Source organism: Jaculus jaculus, chromosome 7 (genome assembly GCF_020740685.1).
Source record: "Jaculus jaculus isolate mJacJac1 chromosome 7, mJacJac1.mat.Y.cur, whole genome shotgun sequence".
NCBI classification, from domain to species: domain Eukaryota; kingdom Metazoa; phylum Chordata; class Mammalia; order Rodentia; family Dipodidae; genus Jaculus; species Jaculus jaculus.
In genome coordinates this window covers 115968027-115983497 of record NC_059108.1, presented here as the reverse complement: position 1 = coordinate 115983497, position 15471 = coordinate 115968027, and the positions used below count along the sequence as shown (strand labels likewise).

The 15471-nt window shown below is 45.8% G+C and overlaps 1 protein-coding gene across 1 annotated transcript in view; it reads right to left on the bottom strand.

The window, feature by feature from the left end:
• Positions 1-14013, bottom strand: part of Prkch (protein kinase C eta) — a 269722-nt gene extending 255709 nt beyond the window's left edge. Inside the window, exon 1 of the mRNA XM_004649245.2 lies at positions 13451-14013. Within this exon, the coding sequence (XP_004649302.1) occupies positions 13451-13813 (363 nt within the window). The 5' untranslated portion in view covers positions 13814-14013. The remainder of the gene's footprint in view (positions 1-13450) is intronic.
• Between the last annotated feature and the right edge of the window lie 1458 nt (positions 14014-15471).

The following is a 15471-nucleotide window of genomic DNA, read 5'->3' as shown; positions in this document are numbered from 1 at the left end:
GGCCTCCAGCCACTGCAAACAGGCTCCAGATGCATGTGCTACCATGTGCATCTGGTTTACATGGATTCTGGGGAATCAAACATAGGTCCTTCGGCTTCGCGGGCAAGCGCCTTAACTGCTAAGCCATCTCTCCAGCCCCAACTTATATTTTTCATGTGATTTCTGGGGATCCAACTTAAGTCCTCTTGCAGGGCAGACAAGTACTTTACTGACTGAGCTATCTCCCGAAGGCCAAAGAAAGTCTGTTTTTTTGTTTTGTTTTATTTTGTTTTGACCTTTGGGTTTCTTGAGGTAGGGTCTCACTCTAGCCCAGGCTGTCCTGGAACTCACAGTGATCTTCTTACTTCTGTTTCCCAAGTGCTAGGATTAAAGGTGTGTGCCATCACACCCAGCTTGAAAGTCTATTTAATATGATACTTAATACTATGCAGTAAACATTAACTGCCCAACATAGATATAAGTAAGCCAGCTTTCTCTGAAATTGTACAACACAAATATATGTTGATATAAGTAGGTATCTAAATATACATGGAATGTAGTTAAAAATTACTTAATAAAACTAAGTAAACTACTTTTGTACTTTGCATGCACGGGGTGCAGACATTAAATGTGCACATGTTTGTTCACATTTCCTGTGAGCTGCAGCGATAGTAATGCTTGCGCTGGAACTTTGTTTCCCATATTCTAAAAACAAAGGCATGAGCTATGATGTCAAGGACTCCCGAACCTCCCAGGACTCAAAAGGGTTGAGTCAAAGGACTAGCTTCTAACAGGGAGGGGTGGAGTCCGTGGCACGCCGGGGTGTCATGGCAGTAGGTGCCTTTCATTCCCATTGAAACGTCTGTGCCGAATGACCGCACCTGCAGGCTGTCTGTGGCCTGAGAGCTGGCAGGCTTTTTGTTCGGGTGGTTTCTGGACTAGGTGTTCTTTCAGGTCAACATCTGATTCATGATCCATATAAATCGTAAGGTGCTCTGGGTTAGGGAGAAAGCTCAGTGGATAAAGTGTTTGTTACACAGATGAGTCCCTGAGTGCAGAGCTCCAGTTAAAAAGCTGGAAGCCATGGGCTGAAGAGATAGATGGCTTAGCGGTTAAGCGCTTGCCTGTGAAGCCTAAGGAGCTTGGTTCGAGGCTTGATTCCTCAGGATCCATGTAAGCCAGATGCACAAGGTGGCGTATGCATCTGGAGTTCTTTGGAATGGCTGGAGGCCCTAGTGTGCCCATTCTCTCTCTCTCTCTGCCTTTTTGCCTCTCTCTCTGTCCATTGCTTTCAAATAAAATAAAATAAAAAGACTGGAAGCCAGGCTGAAGAGATGGCTTAGTGGTTTAAGGCGCTTGCCTGCAAAGCCAAAGGACCCAGGTTCTATTCCCCAGGACCTATGTAAGCCAGATGCAAAAGGTGGTGGATGTGTTTGGAGTTCATTTCCAGTGGCTACAGGCCCTAGTGTGCACATTTTCTCTCTCTCTCTCTCTCTCTCTCTCTCTCTCTCTCTCTCTCTCTCTCTTTCTATCTCTCAAATAAATAAATAAAAGATGGAAGGCAAGGACAGCTAAATCCTCCTGGAAGCTCCCAAACTGTCTAGCCTGGCATATGGGCTGGTGAACAAGAGACCGTGCCTTAAGGGAGGAAGAAGGTGAGGACTGACTACTGAAGGTTGTCCTCTGACTTCCATATGCTGGCCGTGGCACATGTGTGTCTACATGCACAAATATGAACACGCACATCAAACAAAACAAACTTTCAAAAAGCCTTGGACTAGAGAGATGGCTCAGCAGTTAAGGCATTTGCTTACAAAGAGTGATGTCCTGGACCCAGTACCCCAGTACCCACATAAATCCAGACGCACAGAGTAGTATGTGCATCTGGAGTTTTCTCTCTCTCCTTGCAAATAAAAAAATGACAATTAAAAAATTAAAAATAAATAAATAGTAAAAGCCTTGAGATACTTTGTGGTTCAACCACGGTATGATTCTTTATGTCTTTGAGAGTTGCAGATTATTTATTTGTGGCATTAAATACTCAGTTCTGGGCTGAAGAGATGGCTTAACAGTTAAGGTACTTGCCTGCAAAGCCAAAGGACCCAGATTTGATTCCCCAGAGCTCACATAAGACAGATGCACAAGGTAGCACATGCATCTGAAGTTCATTTGCAGTGGCTGGAGGCCCTTTCGTGCCCATTATTTCTCACCTGCCTCTCTTGCAAAGAAATAAATTAATTAATTAAAATTTTTTTAATAAAATTTAGCTCCCTCCCAAACTTTCCAAAGATGGAAATACCTCTGTGGTCAGAGATATTTCCCTTTCAAAGGTCCCCTGCAATGTCTCTTGGAGAGAGAACATTATGAGGTCAGAAGCCTCCTTCTGAGGAAAGATTTTTCCATCACTTATGTGAAGCAAGCCATCGCTATCTATGCAGGAGCACTAGAGTGGTAACAAGCAGCCCATGTGGTCCTTCCAGGAAAATACTCCTGACCTCCCCAAACCGGGGTGTCTCTGAGGACTTCCTTCTGTGCTGTAAGTTCATGGCTGCTTCTGCTTGTTGATTTTCTATCCCCAGTTTACCTCCCCCTACAAAGGAATCTTCCGCTGGCTCACCAGGGGAGAGCACCATGTGTTTCAGATAGAAATGCTTAACAGTCTTAGACCTGCAAAGCAGTTAGGGTGAATGTAAACTCCTCCTGAGCAATATACACCTCCAGGGGAGGCGACCTGTTCATACATCCATTCCCTCAGGCTGGAGACCTCAGGATGCTGAGAAGAAGCTAAAGTGGACCAAATCCAGCCTATGCATGTCGGGGAAGGTTTTCTGTGAAAATAATGTATCTGATGAAACCTGAGGTATGGGGAAGAGTTAGCACCATGATGTGTGGCCTTTAAGGAGCCGAGAGAGGCTCACTGTGGACTGCAGAAAGGTGAAACTTAAGGCTCAAGAAAAAATCAGGGGCAAGATCATGGGGAACAATATAAATCATCTCAAAGACTCCGAGCTTTATCAATCAGTGGTGAATTATGGAAGAGTGTTAAGTAAAGGAATGGCTATCAGGTTGACAAAGGTCTTTGCATACAGAAATGCTTAGAGGGGAAAACAGTGGTTGGGTACTCTTTCTTCTACTCAGGGCCCATTTTTTACCACATTCTAATAAAATGGAACATAGAAGTCAACATACAGAAGATTGTTTTATGAGAGAAAAAAAGACTCCAGAAAATCCTGACTCTAAGTAAACACTACCCACCTCATAAAAACACATCATACTTTTGCCATCACTAGTCACCACTCTAAACACTCATTAGGCACCAAACTATACCAACAGTTGCATAAGATACAATGATTCATGCTCCACCACCAACCTCAGCAGCACTCCAAGGCTGAACCTCAACCTTACTTTAGCCTTGCTCCATATTTAACACTGAGCTAAAAAATTACACTGGAGGGGGCTGGGGAAGCAATTAAGGTGCTTTCCTGCAATGCCTAGCAACCTGGTTAGATTCCCCAGTATCCACGTAAAACCAGATGCACAGAGTTGCACATGCATCTGGAGGTCATTTGAAGTGGCTAGAGGCCCTGGCACATCAGTATTCTCTTTCTGTCACTCCTTGCAAATAGAAGTAAAATATTTATTAGAAAATTATAATGGAAAGCATTTACCATGCATTACAAATTTGAAAACTATAGACTTTTTAAATGAAAAAAAAAGGAATTTGTTTTTGTTTTTTTGACGTAGGGTCTCACTCTAGCCCAGGCTAACCTGGAATTCACTATGTAGTTTCAGAGGGTGGCCTCGAACTCATGGTGATCCTCCTACCTCTGTCTCATGAGTGCTGGGATTAAAGGCGTGCGCCACCACATCTGAAGGAATTTTTCACCTATAGCATTTTGCTCTATTGCCATGTACAGAGGGCACTAAAAGCCTGGACCAATCTCTGAGCACATATTCGTATGTCACTGATTGATTTAGAAGAGGGGTGCTATCTACATTGATGGCTACTCCTCAATTATTTTCACTTAATTCTTTCAAGACAATGAATAAAATGTTTATCTTACAATATCCCTATAGCAAATACATAGAACCTGTCCCCAAATCCCATAAAATTTCATTTGGTGAGGTGAATATTTAGTGCCCGTAGCAGATACCACTCACAACGCTGGGTTAAGACGGTGGCAAAGAAAGGTGGTTTCCTTGCTCCCCAAGGGTTTCGACTTTAAAGGGCTAAGATGTAAGATCTAGGGATGTGGCTCGGTGGTAGACACTTGCCAAGCATGAATATGAGACTTGGGGTCAATCCCCCAGCACATGGGGTGGGGGAATAAACAAAGAGGAAAGTATGATAAGTGAGTCAATCTCAGAGAGGGATGAGTACAATGAAGACTGACAAGATACACGGCCAGGAAATGGCTCAAGGAGAAAAGCATCCAAGCCACCCGCGCATGATGTGAAGTGATGAGCCCCCCGCCCCGCTGCAGTTGCTTCAACTCTCAATGAAATGAAAGAAACGGTACAGCCAATGCAATGCACATACACTGCAAGAGACTTCCCTAGAGATTCTGAGATACATTTCTCCCTAAGCTCACAATTAAGACACTCCCTACAACAGGCTCAGAAGAAAATTCAATCGTGGGGCTGGAGAGGTGGCCCAGTGGTTATGGCGCTTGCGTGCAAAGCTAAACAACCTGAGTTCAATTCCCCAGCACTCACATAAAGCCAGATGCACAAAGTGGCACATGCATCTGGAGTCTCCTTGCAGCAGCTGGAGGCCCTGGCATGCCCATTCTCTCTGTCCTTCTCTCTTCTATATTTCTCGGCTTATAAATAAATAAAAATATATTTTTAAAAGTCAACTGTGAAGGAGTAACTGTATTACCAGGTACAAAAGAGAATAAACTTCTAGGTAGAGAATGTGGAAGAGTTTTTGTGTTCTAAATTCATGCACCTGGGTCCAAGAATCAAGGGAAAAGATAACACAAGTGACTGCCCTGGTGAATGGTAGCCTAGCTGCTTTACCTGAGGGGCCTACAAAACAGGTACCTCGCTGAGAAACAGAGAAAATAGCCCTCCTCCAGGGCTGCACGGAACAGAATGTCTTTGGGAGGGTTGAACAGGAAAACAGCCTGGGATCCCGCCAAGCAGGTCCTTCCTTCCTGAGGGGGCGCCAAGGTCTTTCCATGACGCAGCCTCATTCCTGTAGCCTCCCCCCATGTCCTCCAGCCTCAGCATTAAGTACTAGATGCCAGTCTCCATTTGGAAAGTCAGCGAAGGGCCAGCAAGTACGAGAAAGAAGGAAACAGTGTCAACTTGGGCAAACCTTCAGTCTTCAGAAGTCCAAGAAATTATACAAAAGAAACAAATTCTAGAAGAAGCTTGGGTGGGGGGGGGGGAAGACGGGCAGTGATAATTTAGAAAATGAAACTGTGTCCAAAAACCAGAAACTAATTTAATAAATGTGTTGCATTATGGTTTGGGTGTTTGAAGATCCTGCTCTGATAAACATTTCTTGCACTAAAGAGGCCATGCAGTTTTCAAGTCAAATTTGGCTCAAATCTAATTTTCTAGCAGCCTTTTAACATCTTCAGCACAAAAAGGGGGGGGGGGTGATGATAAATCTTTACATTTTGCCCTAAAGCTTTCTTAAGTATATATGAGCTAACATGTGCATAGTAAGGTAAACTATTTTACAAGCTCTGACATACATAAGCCTGAATTCATCATCACAATCAAAATAATGAACATATTCATCTGCCCCCCCCATTCCCTTATCCCCCACAATAATCCATGCCTCTGTCCCCTCTGTGCTTCATTTCCATGTCCTTTCTGTTACCATAGACGTGAGTTCGTTTTTCAGAATTTTACATAGTGGGATCATACAGCACATACTCTCCTTTGCAGCAGTGAGGGTCTGGCCTTTGTCACACTGCATAAGTACCCAGAGTTTCTATGTTGCCGTGCATATCAACAGTTCATCTTGAGCTGGGTGTGGGGGCCCGTGCCTTTAATCCAAGCACTTGGGAAGCAGATGTAGGAAGACCACCATGAGTTCGAGGCCTCCCTGAGACTACATAGTGAATTCCAGATCAGCCTGGGCTAGAGCTAGACCCCACCTCAAAAAAACAAAAACAAAAAACAAGCAAACAAAAGCACTGTTTATCTCTTTTGATTGAGTACAAGGTATGGATATGCCCCAATTTCTTTAGACATTCCTCTGTTAGCCATCACGTGACTTTGCAGTTCAGGAGCTACTAGCATATATTAAGATTTTAAGAAACTGCAACTGGGTGTGGTGGCAATCACCTTTAAATCCTAGCACAAGGGAGGCTGAGGTAGAAGGACTGTTGTGAGTTCAAGGTAAGCCTGGGGCTACAAAGTAAATTCCAGGTCAGCCAAAGCTAGAGTGAGTCCCTGCCAGCCCCCAGAAAAAAAAAAAGAGAGAAAATCTCTATCGATCTACTTTGTCACCAACATATGTGAGGGTCAGTCTTACTAATTTCAGCCTCTTAGTGGAAACACTGATATTTTTCTTTTCATTTGCATTTCCTCAGTAACTGATCACCAGTATCTTACAATGTGCTATTTGCCATGAAGGTACTTATTCAAGTATATGACTCATTTTTTAAATTGGGTGTCTCATTACTATTGAGTCTTAAGAGTTATTTTATATATTTGTTATAAGTACTCTAATTTATTTGATGCAAATATATTCTCCCAGTCTTTGGCTTGTTTTCATTTTCTTAGAAATCCTTTAAGAGAGCTGGGCGTGGTGGCACACACCTTTAATCCTAGCACTCGGGAGGCAGAAGTAGGAGGATCACCATGAGTTCAAGGCCACCCTGAGACTACATAGTAAACTCCAGGTCAGCCTGGACTAGAATGAAAACCTAGCCCTACCTCAAAAAATAAAAATAAAAATAAAAACATAAAAAGAAAGAAAAAAGAAATCCTTTAAGAAATGATACTTTTAGGGGTTGGAGAGATAGCTTAGCGGTTAAGGGTTAATGTGTGTTCGCCTGCAATGCCAAAGGATCCTGGTTCGATTCTCCAGGATACACATATGCCAGATGTACAAGGGGTCACATACATCTGGAGTTCATTTGCAGTGGATGGAGGCCCTGGCATGTCCATTTCCTCTCTCTCTCTCTCTCTCTCTCCCCCTCTTTCTCTCTCTCAAATAAATAAATAAATAAAATATTTTTTAAAAAGTAATAATAATACTTTTTAGTTTTAACAATGTCCAGTGGCTTTGTTTTTTTCAAGGTAAGGTTTCGCTCTAGCCCAGGCTGACTTGAATTCACTACGCAGTCTCTGAGTGGCCTTGAACTCATGGTGATCTGCCTACCTCTACCTCCCAAGTGTTGGGATTAAAAGCATACACCACCACAATGGGCTCCAGAACTTTTTAAAAATTTTTATTTATTTATATGAGAGAGAGAGAGAAAGAAGCAGAGAAAGGGAGAGAGAATGGTCATGCCAGTGGCCTCCAGCCACTGCAAACAAACTCTAGACATGTGCACTGCCTTGCGCATCTGGCTTACATGGGTCCTGGAGAGTCAAACCAGGTTCCTTTGGCTTTGCAGACAAACACCTTAACTGCTGAGCCATCTCTCCAGCCCTCCAATGCTTTTAATAACTGGGGCTTTAGGGATTTGTCTTTTCTAGGGGGGAGGTTAAACATAAAGTCACTAAAATTTTCTTCTTTATTTTCTTATTTTACAAACTCTTTTTTTTAATATTTTTTTGTTCATTTTTTATTTATTTATTTGAGAGTGACAGACACAGGGAGAAAGACAGATAGAGGGAGAGAGAGAGGATGGGCGCGCCAGGGCTTCCAGCCTCTGCAAACGAACTCCAGATGCGTGCGCCCCCTTGTGCATCTGGCTAACGTGGGACCTGGGGAACCCAGCCTCGAACCGGGGTCCTTAGGCTTCATAGGCAAGCGCTTAACCACTAAGCCATCTCTCCAGCCCTTATTTTACAAACTCTTACATTTAAGTCTCTAACACATTGCTGAATTAATTTTGGCATATGATATGAGCTAAGGGTCACAGCCCTGTTTCTACATGTGGCTGTCCAGTCATCCAGGTTGAGAAGACTGTTGAGAAGATTGACATGCCCTCCACTGAACTGTCTTCCTGGCACCTTTGTCAAAAGTCAATTGACCATTATGTGTGTGAACTTATTTCTAGACTCTTTTCTGTTTCACTGGCCTATAGGACTTCTTTTTTCCAACAACACGTGATCTGGATTGTGGTGGCACTACAGTAAACTCTTAGACCAGATCAGGAAAATCCCTCAATTCACTATTTTTCAAAATTGTTCTTAGGCCAGTGAAGTTCCTTTACATTTCTATATAAATTTTAGAATCAGTCTGCCAATTTCATTGACAAATCTTAGATAATAAATGGGATTACATGAACTTTACTCAATCTGAATCCTCTCAGCCATGAACATGGTAGATACCTATCCATATCCTTAGATCTTTAGCAATGTTTTATCATTTCCAGTGAAAAAGTCTTGAACATCTTTTATCCCCTTCTCCGTCATATCTTTGATATGATAAGTGGCATTTATTTATTTCAGTTTCCAGTGGCTCACGACTATGGTATATGATCACAGCTGATCTGTGGATAGCAGTTTGGATCCTGCAAACCAGCTAAACTCATCTGTCGGTCCTAGCAGCCTTTTTCTAGATGTTTCAGAATTGTTTGCCATCATTTGCTTACAAAGAAAATTTCATACTTAATAGGTTGATATTGTATATATGTAAGTACAATGATTGTTATGGGGAGGTAATATGATGGAGAATGGAATTTCAAAGGAGAAAGTGGGGGGGGAGGGAATTAACACGGGATTTTTTATAATCATGGGAAATGCTAATAAAAATTTTAAAAAAATTTCACTTTTTCCTCTGTAATCTGTGTGTGTTTTATCTCTTGAAACTGTCTTATTGCACTGATCCAAATCTATAGTACGTGGTTAGAAAAAAAAAGAGCAGAAAGATCAGGTACCCTTGCCTTGTTCCTGGGTCCCAGGGGAATAATATTCATTCTTTCACCCCTGAGATGAGTACCTGTAGGTCTCTCATGGGCGACCTTTATCAGGCTAAAGACGTTTTCTACTTCGAATTTGCTCAGACACTTGAGCATGAGTGGACACTAAATGCTACCAAATGTGTTTCCTGTCTCTGAAGGGAGGATCATATAGATCTTCAGTTTTACCTTGTGAATATGAGCTGCACTGACTGCTCTGTAAATGTTAAATTGACCTTGAAGTCCTGGTTATGACTCCCATTTGATCAATGGCTATGTGGTAGGATTTCTTTTGTAAAAATTTAAGGAGGTCAGGTGTGGTGGGGCATGCCTTTAATCCCAGCACACTGGAGGCAGAGGTAGGAGGATTGCAGTGAATTTGAGGCCACTCTGAGACTACATAGTGAATTCCAGGTCAGCCTGGGCTAGAGCAAGACCCTACCTTGGAAACAAAACAAAACAAAACATTAAGGAGCACTGCATTTCTGGTCGTGAAGGATACTTGTCTGTGGCTTTCTTGCTCTGTAGTGACTCCATTGGGTTCTAGTATTGTTTCAGACTATGGAAAGAGCTGAGAGGTGTTGTATTCTCTTCTGTTTTTGTGAAACAATATGCATGAAGTGGGTAATACTTCTTCCTTACACATATCATATAAGCCAGTAGTAAAGCCATCCGGGACACTGAATTTGCATAGTCTAAGATTTCTAATTATAAATCCAATTAGTTTAACAGGTACGAAATTACTCAAGTTAGTTGAAGAATTGTGGTAGCTTTTATCTTTCAAGGAATTTAGCCATTTCATCTAAAGCATGGGGTTTTCAGGTGTAAAATTGTTTTTAATATACCCTTATTTTCCTTTATAATGTCTATAGGATTTATAGTGATGATCTGTCCCTCATTCCTAATACTGGTCATTTGTATTCTGTCTCCTTCCTCCACCTAGTTTATTCTGGCTTGACATCTATCTTTTATCTACCAAACTCCGTGCTTTTTGTTTCATTGGTTTTCCCCTATTTTTGTTTTCTACTTTGCTGAGTTCTGTTTTGTTTGGTTTTTGTTTGTTTTGAGGTAAGGTTTCACTCTCTAGCCCAGGTTGACCTGGAATTCACTATGCAGTCTCAGGGTGACTTCAAACTCATGGCAATCCTCCTACCTCTGCCTTCTGAATGCTGGGATTAAAGGCGTGCGCCACCACAGCTGGCTTCTGGTTTCTTTATACTTTCCTGATTTCTGGTTACTCTTGGAGTCTGAGGCAGGCTTCACTAGGTTCAGTGTCTGATGTGACAGGTTTCAAGGAAAGAAGCTCTTCCGCTGCATCTTGTGGCTTCCTAAGTTCTATGTATAACGAATGAAATAACGTGTGCACAATCAGTAAACAAACATTTGAGTTGATTCTATGTCAGGCATTGGGCTTGGCACTAGGTATGTACTGTATAAAACAGTTCTAAGCCCTTCTCCCATCTAGCTTAGAGAATAGCAGTAAACCTGATCTAAAGCTAATGCTAGTGATCACCTTCTTAATAAGTATAAAATACTTTTGGCAACAAAGCAAAAACAGGTTTTGGCCTAATCCTGTTTTCCTTTTTGGTTTTGGTTTATTCTAATGAAAAAAAAAAAACATCTTTTGTTTTATAGTAAACCTAGATCCCTTTCCCATGATCTAGCAAAAATGAAGTTTCTAGATTCTTGAAGTCAGCAGTTTGTAGTTCTACTTGCAACTGGAGTAAACTCAACTCCATTTCCAACTATCTGAATAAACTATGCATTTCAAGTTGATGAGGAAACACAAGTATTTCTATAATCCTGAACTTCAAAGAATCTTTTTGGCATACAAAGGCTAATATTTTCAAAGCATTCCATAGAGTTCCAGATATTTTATCAATAGTAAAACAAAGAAACAACATTCTGCTAATTCTATTCTCAGTTTCGAAATAACCAGAGCCTTAAAAAAAAATACATCTCTGGGCTGGGCAGATGGCTCAGTAGGTAAAGTGCTTGCTGCTCAATCCTGAGCATGAGTCTGGGCTTTCAAACCCCATGTAAAAAAGAAGCCATGATGGACTTCTATAATCCCAACATGCTGGAAGGGAGATGGGAGGCAGAAATAAGAGAATTTCCCAGACCAGCTAGCGTGGTGAATGCATCCATCAACAAATAAGAATGAGAAGAGACCCCGCCTCCACCAAGTTAGAAGGAGAAGACAGACTCCTCAAAGTTGTCCTCTGACTTGCACATTCAAGCCATGACAGGCATGCAACCTCACTCACACACATGAACATACACACACATACACGTACCAATATAGATATGAATGTGCTCTAATTGAACATAAATATATGTCCAATCATTAGGCTTAACGTAATTTAAATGCTGAACCTATCCTACCACTCTTGCTTTCCAAAAGCTACTAATGGATAATTTAGACACTTAGGGATTTATTGAAATCTTTATTCATCCAGGGGAATTAGAAGCAGCTATGTGCCCCCCTACTCAGGCAAATGAGCTTCCAGGCCTCATCTCTGGATCTTCATTCAGGCTCAATATTCTCAACCTTAACTGCTCGCTGGTGTTGTCTAGGGAGCCCATTAAGTAAGGCGCTGGAGTCCCACAGCCAGAGATTCCTATCTAGCATCTTTAAAGGCGGGGGTGTTTAAAAGCTCTCATGTGATCCAAATCTTCAGACCAGTCTAGGCTGTCTCCAACAAAACATGCATCTCATGGCCAATGGCCAACTAGGGCCACCATACTTTAGAGTGGAGATCCTTAGAACTTTGCCCAACTAATGCCTGATTATACACATAAATCCACTCATATTCCTATGTACAGTTCACATCCAGACATTCACAGGATAGGATATAAACTTCTGGGGAGGCTGAGGCAGTAGGATTGCTGCAAATTTGAGCCAGCCTGGGCTACAGTGTGAGACTCCTAAAAAAAAAAAAAAAACTAACAAGCTAGGCATGATAGCTCATGCCTTTAATCCCAGCACTTGGGTGAACTGGATGTCAGCCTGAGACTACATACTGAATTTCAGGTCAGCCTTGACCACAGCGAGAACCTATCTCAAAAAAAAAAAAAAAAAGTAAATTTCTAACTGTACTATAGCCATTTCTTTCTATCTCACTTCTAAATTCCAAAAGAAAGTTGAAAATGAACTCCATATTATTTGATGACGAAGGTTATACAGTCATGGTAGTTTTTCACTTCTATTTCAAAGAAAAGGGTTCGCTACTGCACGTCACTTGTGATTTTAAAGACTGTGTGGTAACATTATAAATTCTTCAAAGTATAAAATACAGACCTAAATGAATAATATTACCCATTTGATTCCACCACTTGTTCATTTCAAACATTTCCAGTACTGATTCACATCTTGGGTTCTAACCTAACTCCTTCCAGAACTTAGGCCATCATAAAGTTCTCCCGCGCCTTTAAGCCTTGGACTGCATCCACCAGACCACTTGATTATAATTAACTTCTCATCATCTCGGGGTGAGCACAGTAGCACCTTCTTCACAAAGTCCGCGGTGAGGATTGAGAAGCAAAAGCACTTTGACGCTGTGGAAGAGCGCTCTAGAGATTTTATTTACAGTAGAAATTTGGTCTCACGGGAACTATGGGAAAGGCAGAGGCAAGTAAGAAGTTGCCCCGGAGCTACGTGTCAATACACGGCGAGGGAGGAAGGGCGGGCAAACTGCACTGAAAGGCGCTCGCCCTGGCCGCCACTTCTCAGACACCAGCTTGCCAATGCTGCTGCGGGAATCACCCCCCCAGGACTGGCCAAACTCAGCTGACAATGAGATATGCCTCATCTCAGAAAACTGTTCAATCAGCCCAAAGTTGGCCGGCGTGCCAAACCCATGCCTTCCCTCTGGTCCCTGCCCAATGTAGCCCTGGGATGTCATGGACGTGCATGCTGGAACACGTGCGCACGTCTGCGCTGCTGAACCGACATGTATCCATAAACACCATGAATAATACTCGCGAGAATGCACAGCTTTCCCTCCTGAGACGCGCTGGGCGCCCTTTACTGAAATCAAGTCACTTTCACAACGCCTTGTCCTTTTCCCTCCGCCTTTCTGAGATACCTACCTAACCCTAGGTCTCAGGGAGGTCACTCTGTCCGCCCAACCTGCCAGGGCTGCCCCGGAGCCCACAGCTGCCGTCTGGTCTGGTCTGGTCTGGATAGGGGGACAGTGTCCGGGCTTCCCCGAGACACACCTGTGCGCGCCCGCACACATCCACCGCGGTCCGCATCTGCACAAGCCGAGGCCACCAGGGACAGAGACGGGACCGAACCGAAGTCTGGAGGGAATTCCCTCCGCCTCGCCGCGAGGGGAAAGCGGGACCCCCGGCGAGTTGTGTTTTTTTTTGGGGGGGGGGGAGAATGGAAGAGGAGGAGGAGGAGAGGTGGAGCGGTGGCCACTACTCACCCAGCCCTCGAAGGTGTCCGAGGCGCCGGCCGTGCGCAGCAGCTCCTGGAACTGCAGGGTGCAGTTGGCCACGAAGTGGTCGTAGCCCAGGGGCGTCTCGTGGAAGACGGCCAGCTCCAGGTGGCCGCCGTCCGTGACGTTGGCGCAGAACTCCTCGTTGTACGTGGGCTTGTTGGTCTTCTGCTTGGTGCTGGTCTGGCCCACGCGCACCTGGTCCACGCTCACGGTCAGGTAAGGGTCCAGCAGCTGGTGGCCCTTCTTGAAGAGCGAGTGCCGCAGGGACCAGCGAGTGGGCTGCAGCCCCACGGCCTCGCCGATGCGGACCCTCAGATAGCCATTGAACTTCATGTTGCCGGACGACATGCCTCCGATGCCGCTGGGTCGGGGGTTGGGGGAAGGAGACCTCCGGTAGGGGAGACCGCGCTGGCGGGCACCGGAGAGCTGGGAGGTAGAGGTAGGGGGAGAAGCCCCCGGCTCAGGGCAGCCCTCGCGACAGCCGCAGGGGTGGCGACAGCTCCGGGGGGAAGCAGCGTCCGAGCCCCCCTCGACCGGCCATTCTGCCTCCTCCGTGGGACCGTCCCCTCCCTCCCTCCCCTCCTTCCCTCCCGCCCTTTCTCCCGAGTGGAAAGGAGGGGAGCCTGGCTCCGAGCCCTCCGCGGCCCGGGGAAGACCCCGATCGTCCCTCGGGAGCGCGCTGCGCTTTCTGGGTTGGTGGGGGGAGCTCGCCCCCTTCTCGGGGTGAGGCGGGGGGCGCGGCAGGCTAGCTCTTCTCCCCGGAGAGCAGGAGCGACCCGTCCGGTGAGCTCGCTCCAGCCCCGGCGTTCTCTTGCCCCCGCCTCCCAGCTCCTGCCCCCGCCTCCCGGGGCTCACGGTCTCCCCCACCCGGCCAGCTTCAAACCAGGAAGCCGCCGCCGCCGCCGCCGCCAGTGCATCGCGGGCAGGAGCCTCTGCGCCGCCAGACTCCAAGTTCACCGGAGCCCGTGGGCGTGGCTCTCGGGCGGCCTCGGGGACCCTGCGGTGCGCGGAGAGGGTGGGCGCCGGGCGGAGCCGCTCCCAGCCCACCGCGCCCGCTCCCCCCCTGCCGCGCGCGTTCTCTCTCTCTCTCTCAGCTCCTGCCCCGGGCTCCCGGGGGCTCCGAAGCAACCCCAGGCTCCGGCCAAGAAGAAAAGAGCTCCAGGCCCACCGCGAGCAGCACCTGAGGCGTGGGAGATTAGCCGGCGGGAGGGCCGGGAGGACGCCGCCGAGGAGCCGCAGGGAACCCACCCTCCGCGTGAGCCCCGGCTCCGGAGGCGGGCGCGCGCGCCTAGGGGAGGGTCCTGTTCTCAGGCTTGATCCGGGTGGCTTATCCCAGGTTCAGCTTTAGGCCCATCCTGTTTGTGTACCTTAGCCTTGCAGAGTGTAATTACACAGTTGTTTGGAGGTGTGTGTGTTTGTGTGTGTGTGTTTAATAGGGCAGTAGTAATGATGGAAATCCTGTCCTTCTTCGGAGAGGTGTGTCTTATTGCACAAAGAGCAGGAAAGGTTGGTTCTTCTGGACACAGACATGGCCAAGACATGAGTTTCTTCCTGGGCGGGAGGTGGTTTCTAGTCCACCCAGCTCCGCATAGCAAAGGCAGACAGGGTTCACATACGCTCCCCACCACCACACACACAGGAGCCCAAGGAGCTCCCGCTTGCAGGAACGCCCTGGGTTATTGTGTCCCACGAGACAGCCTTCCGATCCGCCCATGCCATGGCCCCTGCAGGCTTTGTTTGCTGGGAGAGCCTTTTGGTCTACACTGTTCTGCCACATAGCTTGCTCCCTGAGGGCCAGCGACAACTCATTTGTCTCCCATAAAGTCTAGGCTATCCTTAATGACAGTCACTGTCCGGCCGTACTGGTTCTCTTGGCACAGGCTTGTCGTTCTGTCCCCTCCTCCCAGCTTCCTGATGGGCCCTGAGCGTACCTTCTCCATAATTTCACAGTAGTAAACGGAGGGCAGGCCTCGCCAGTAACAACGTGCACGCTACAGAAAGCAAAG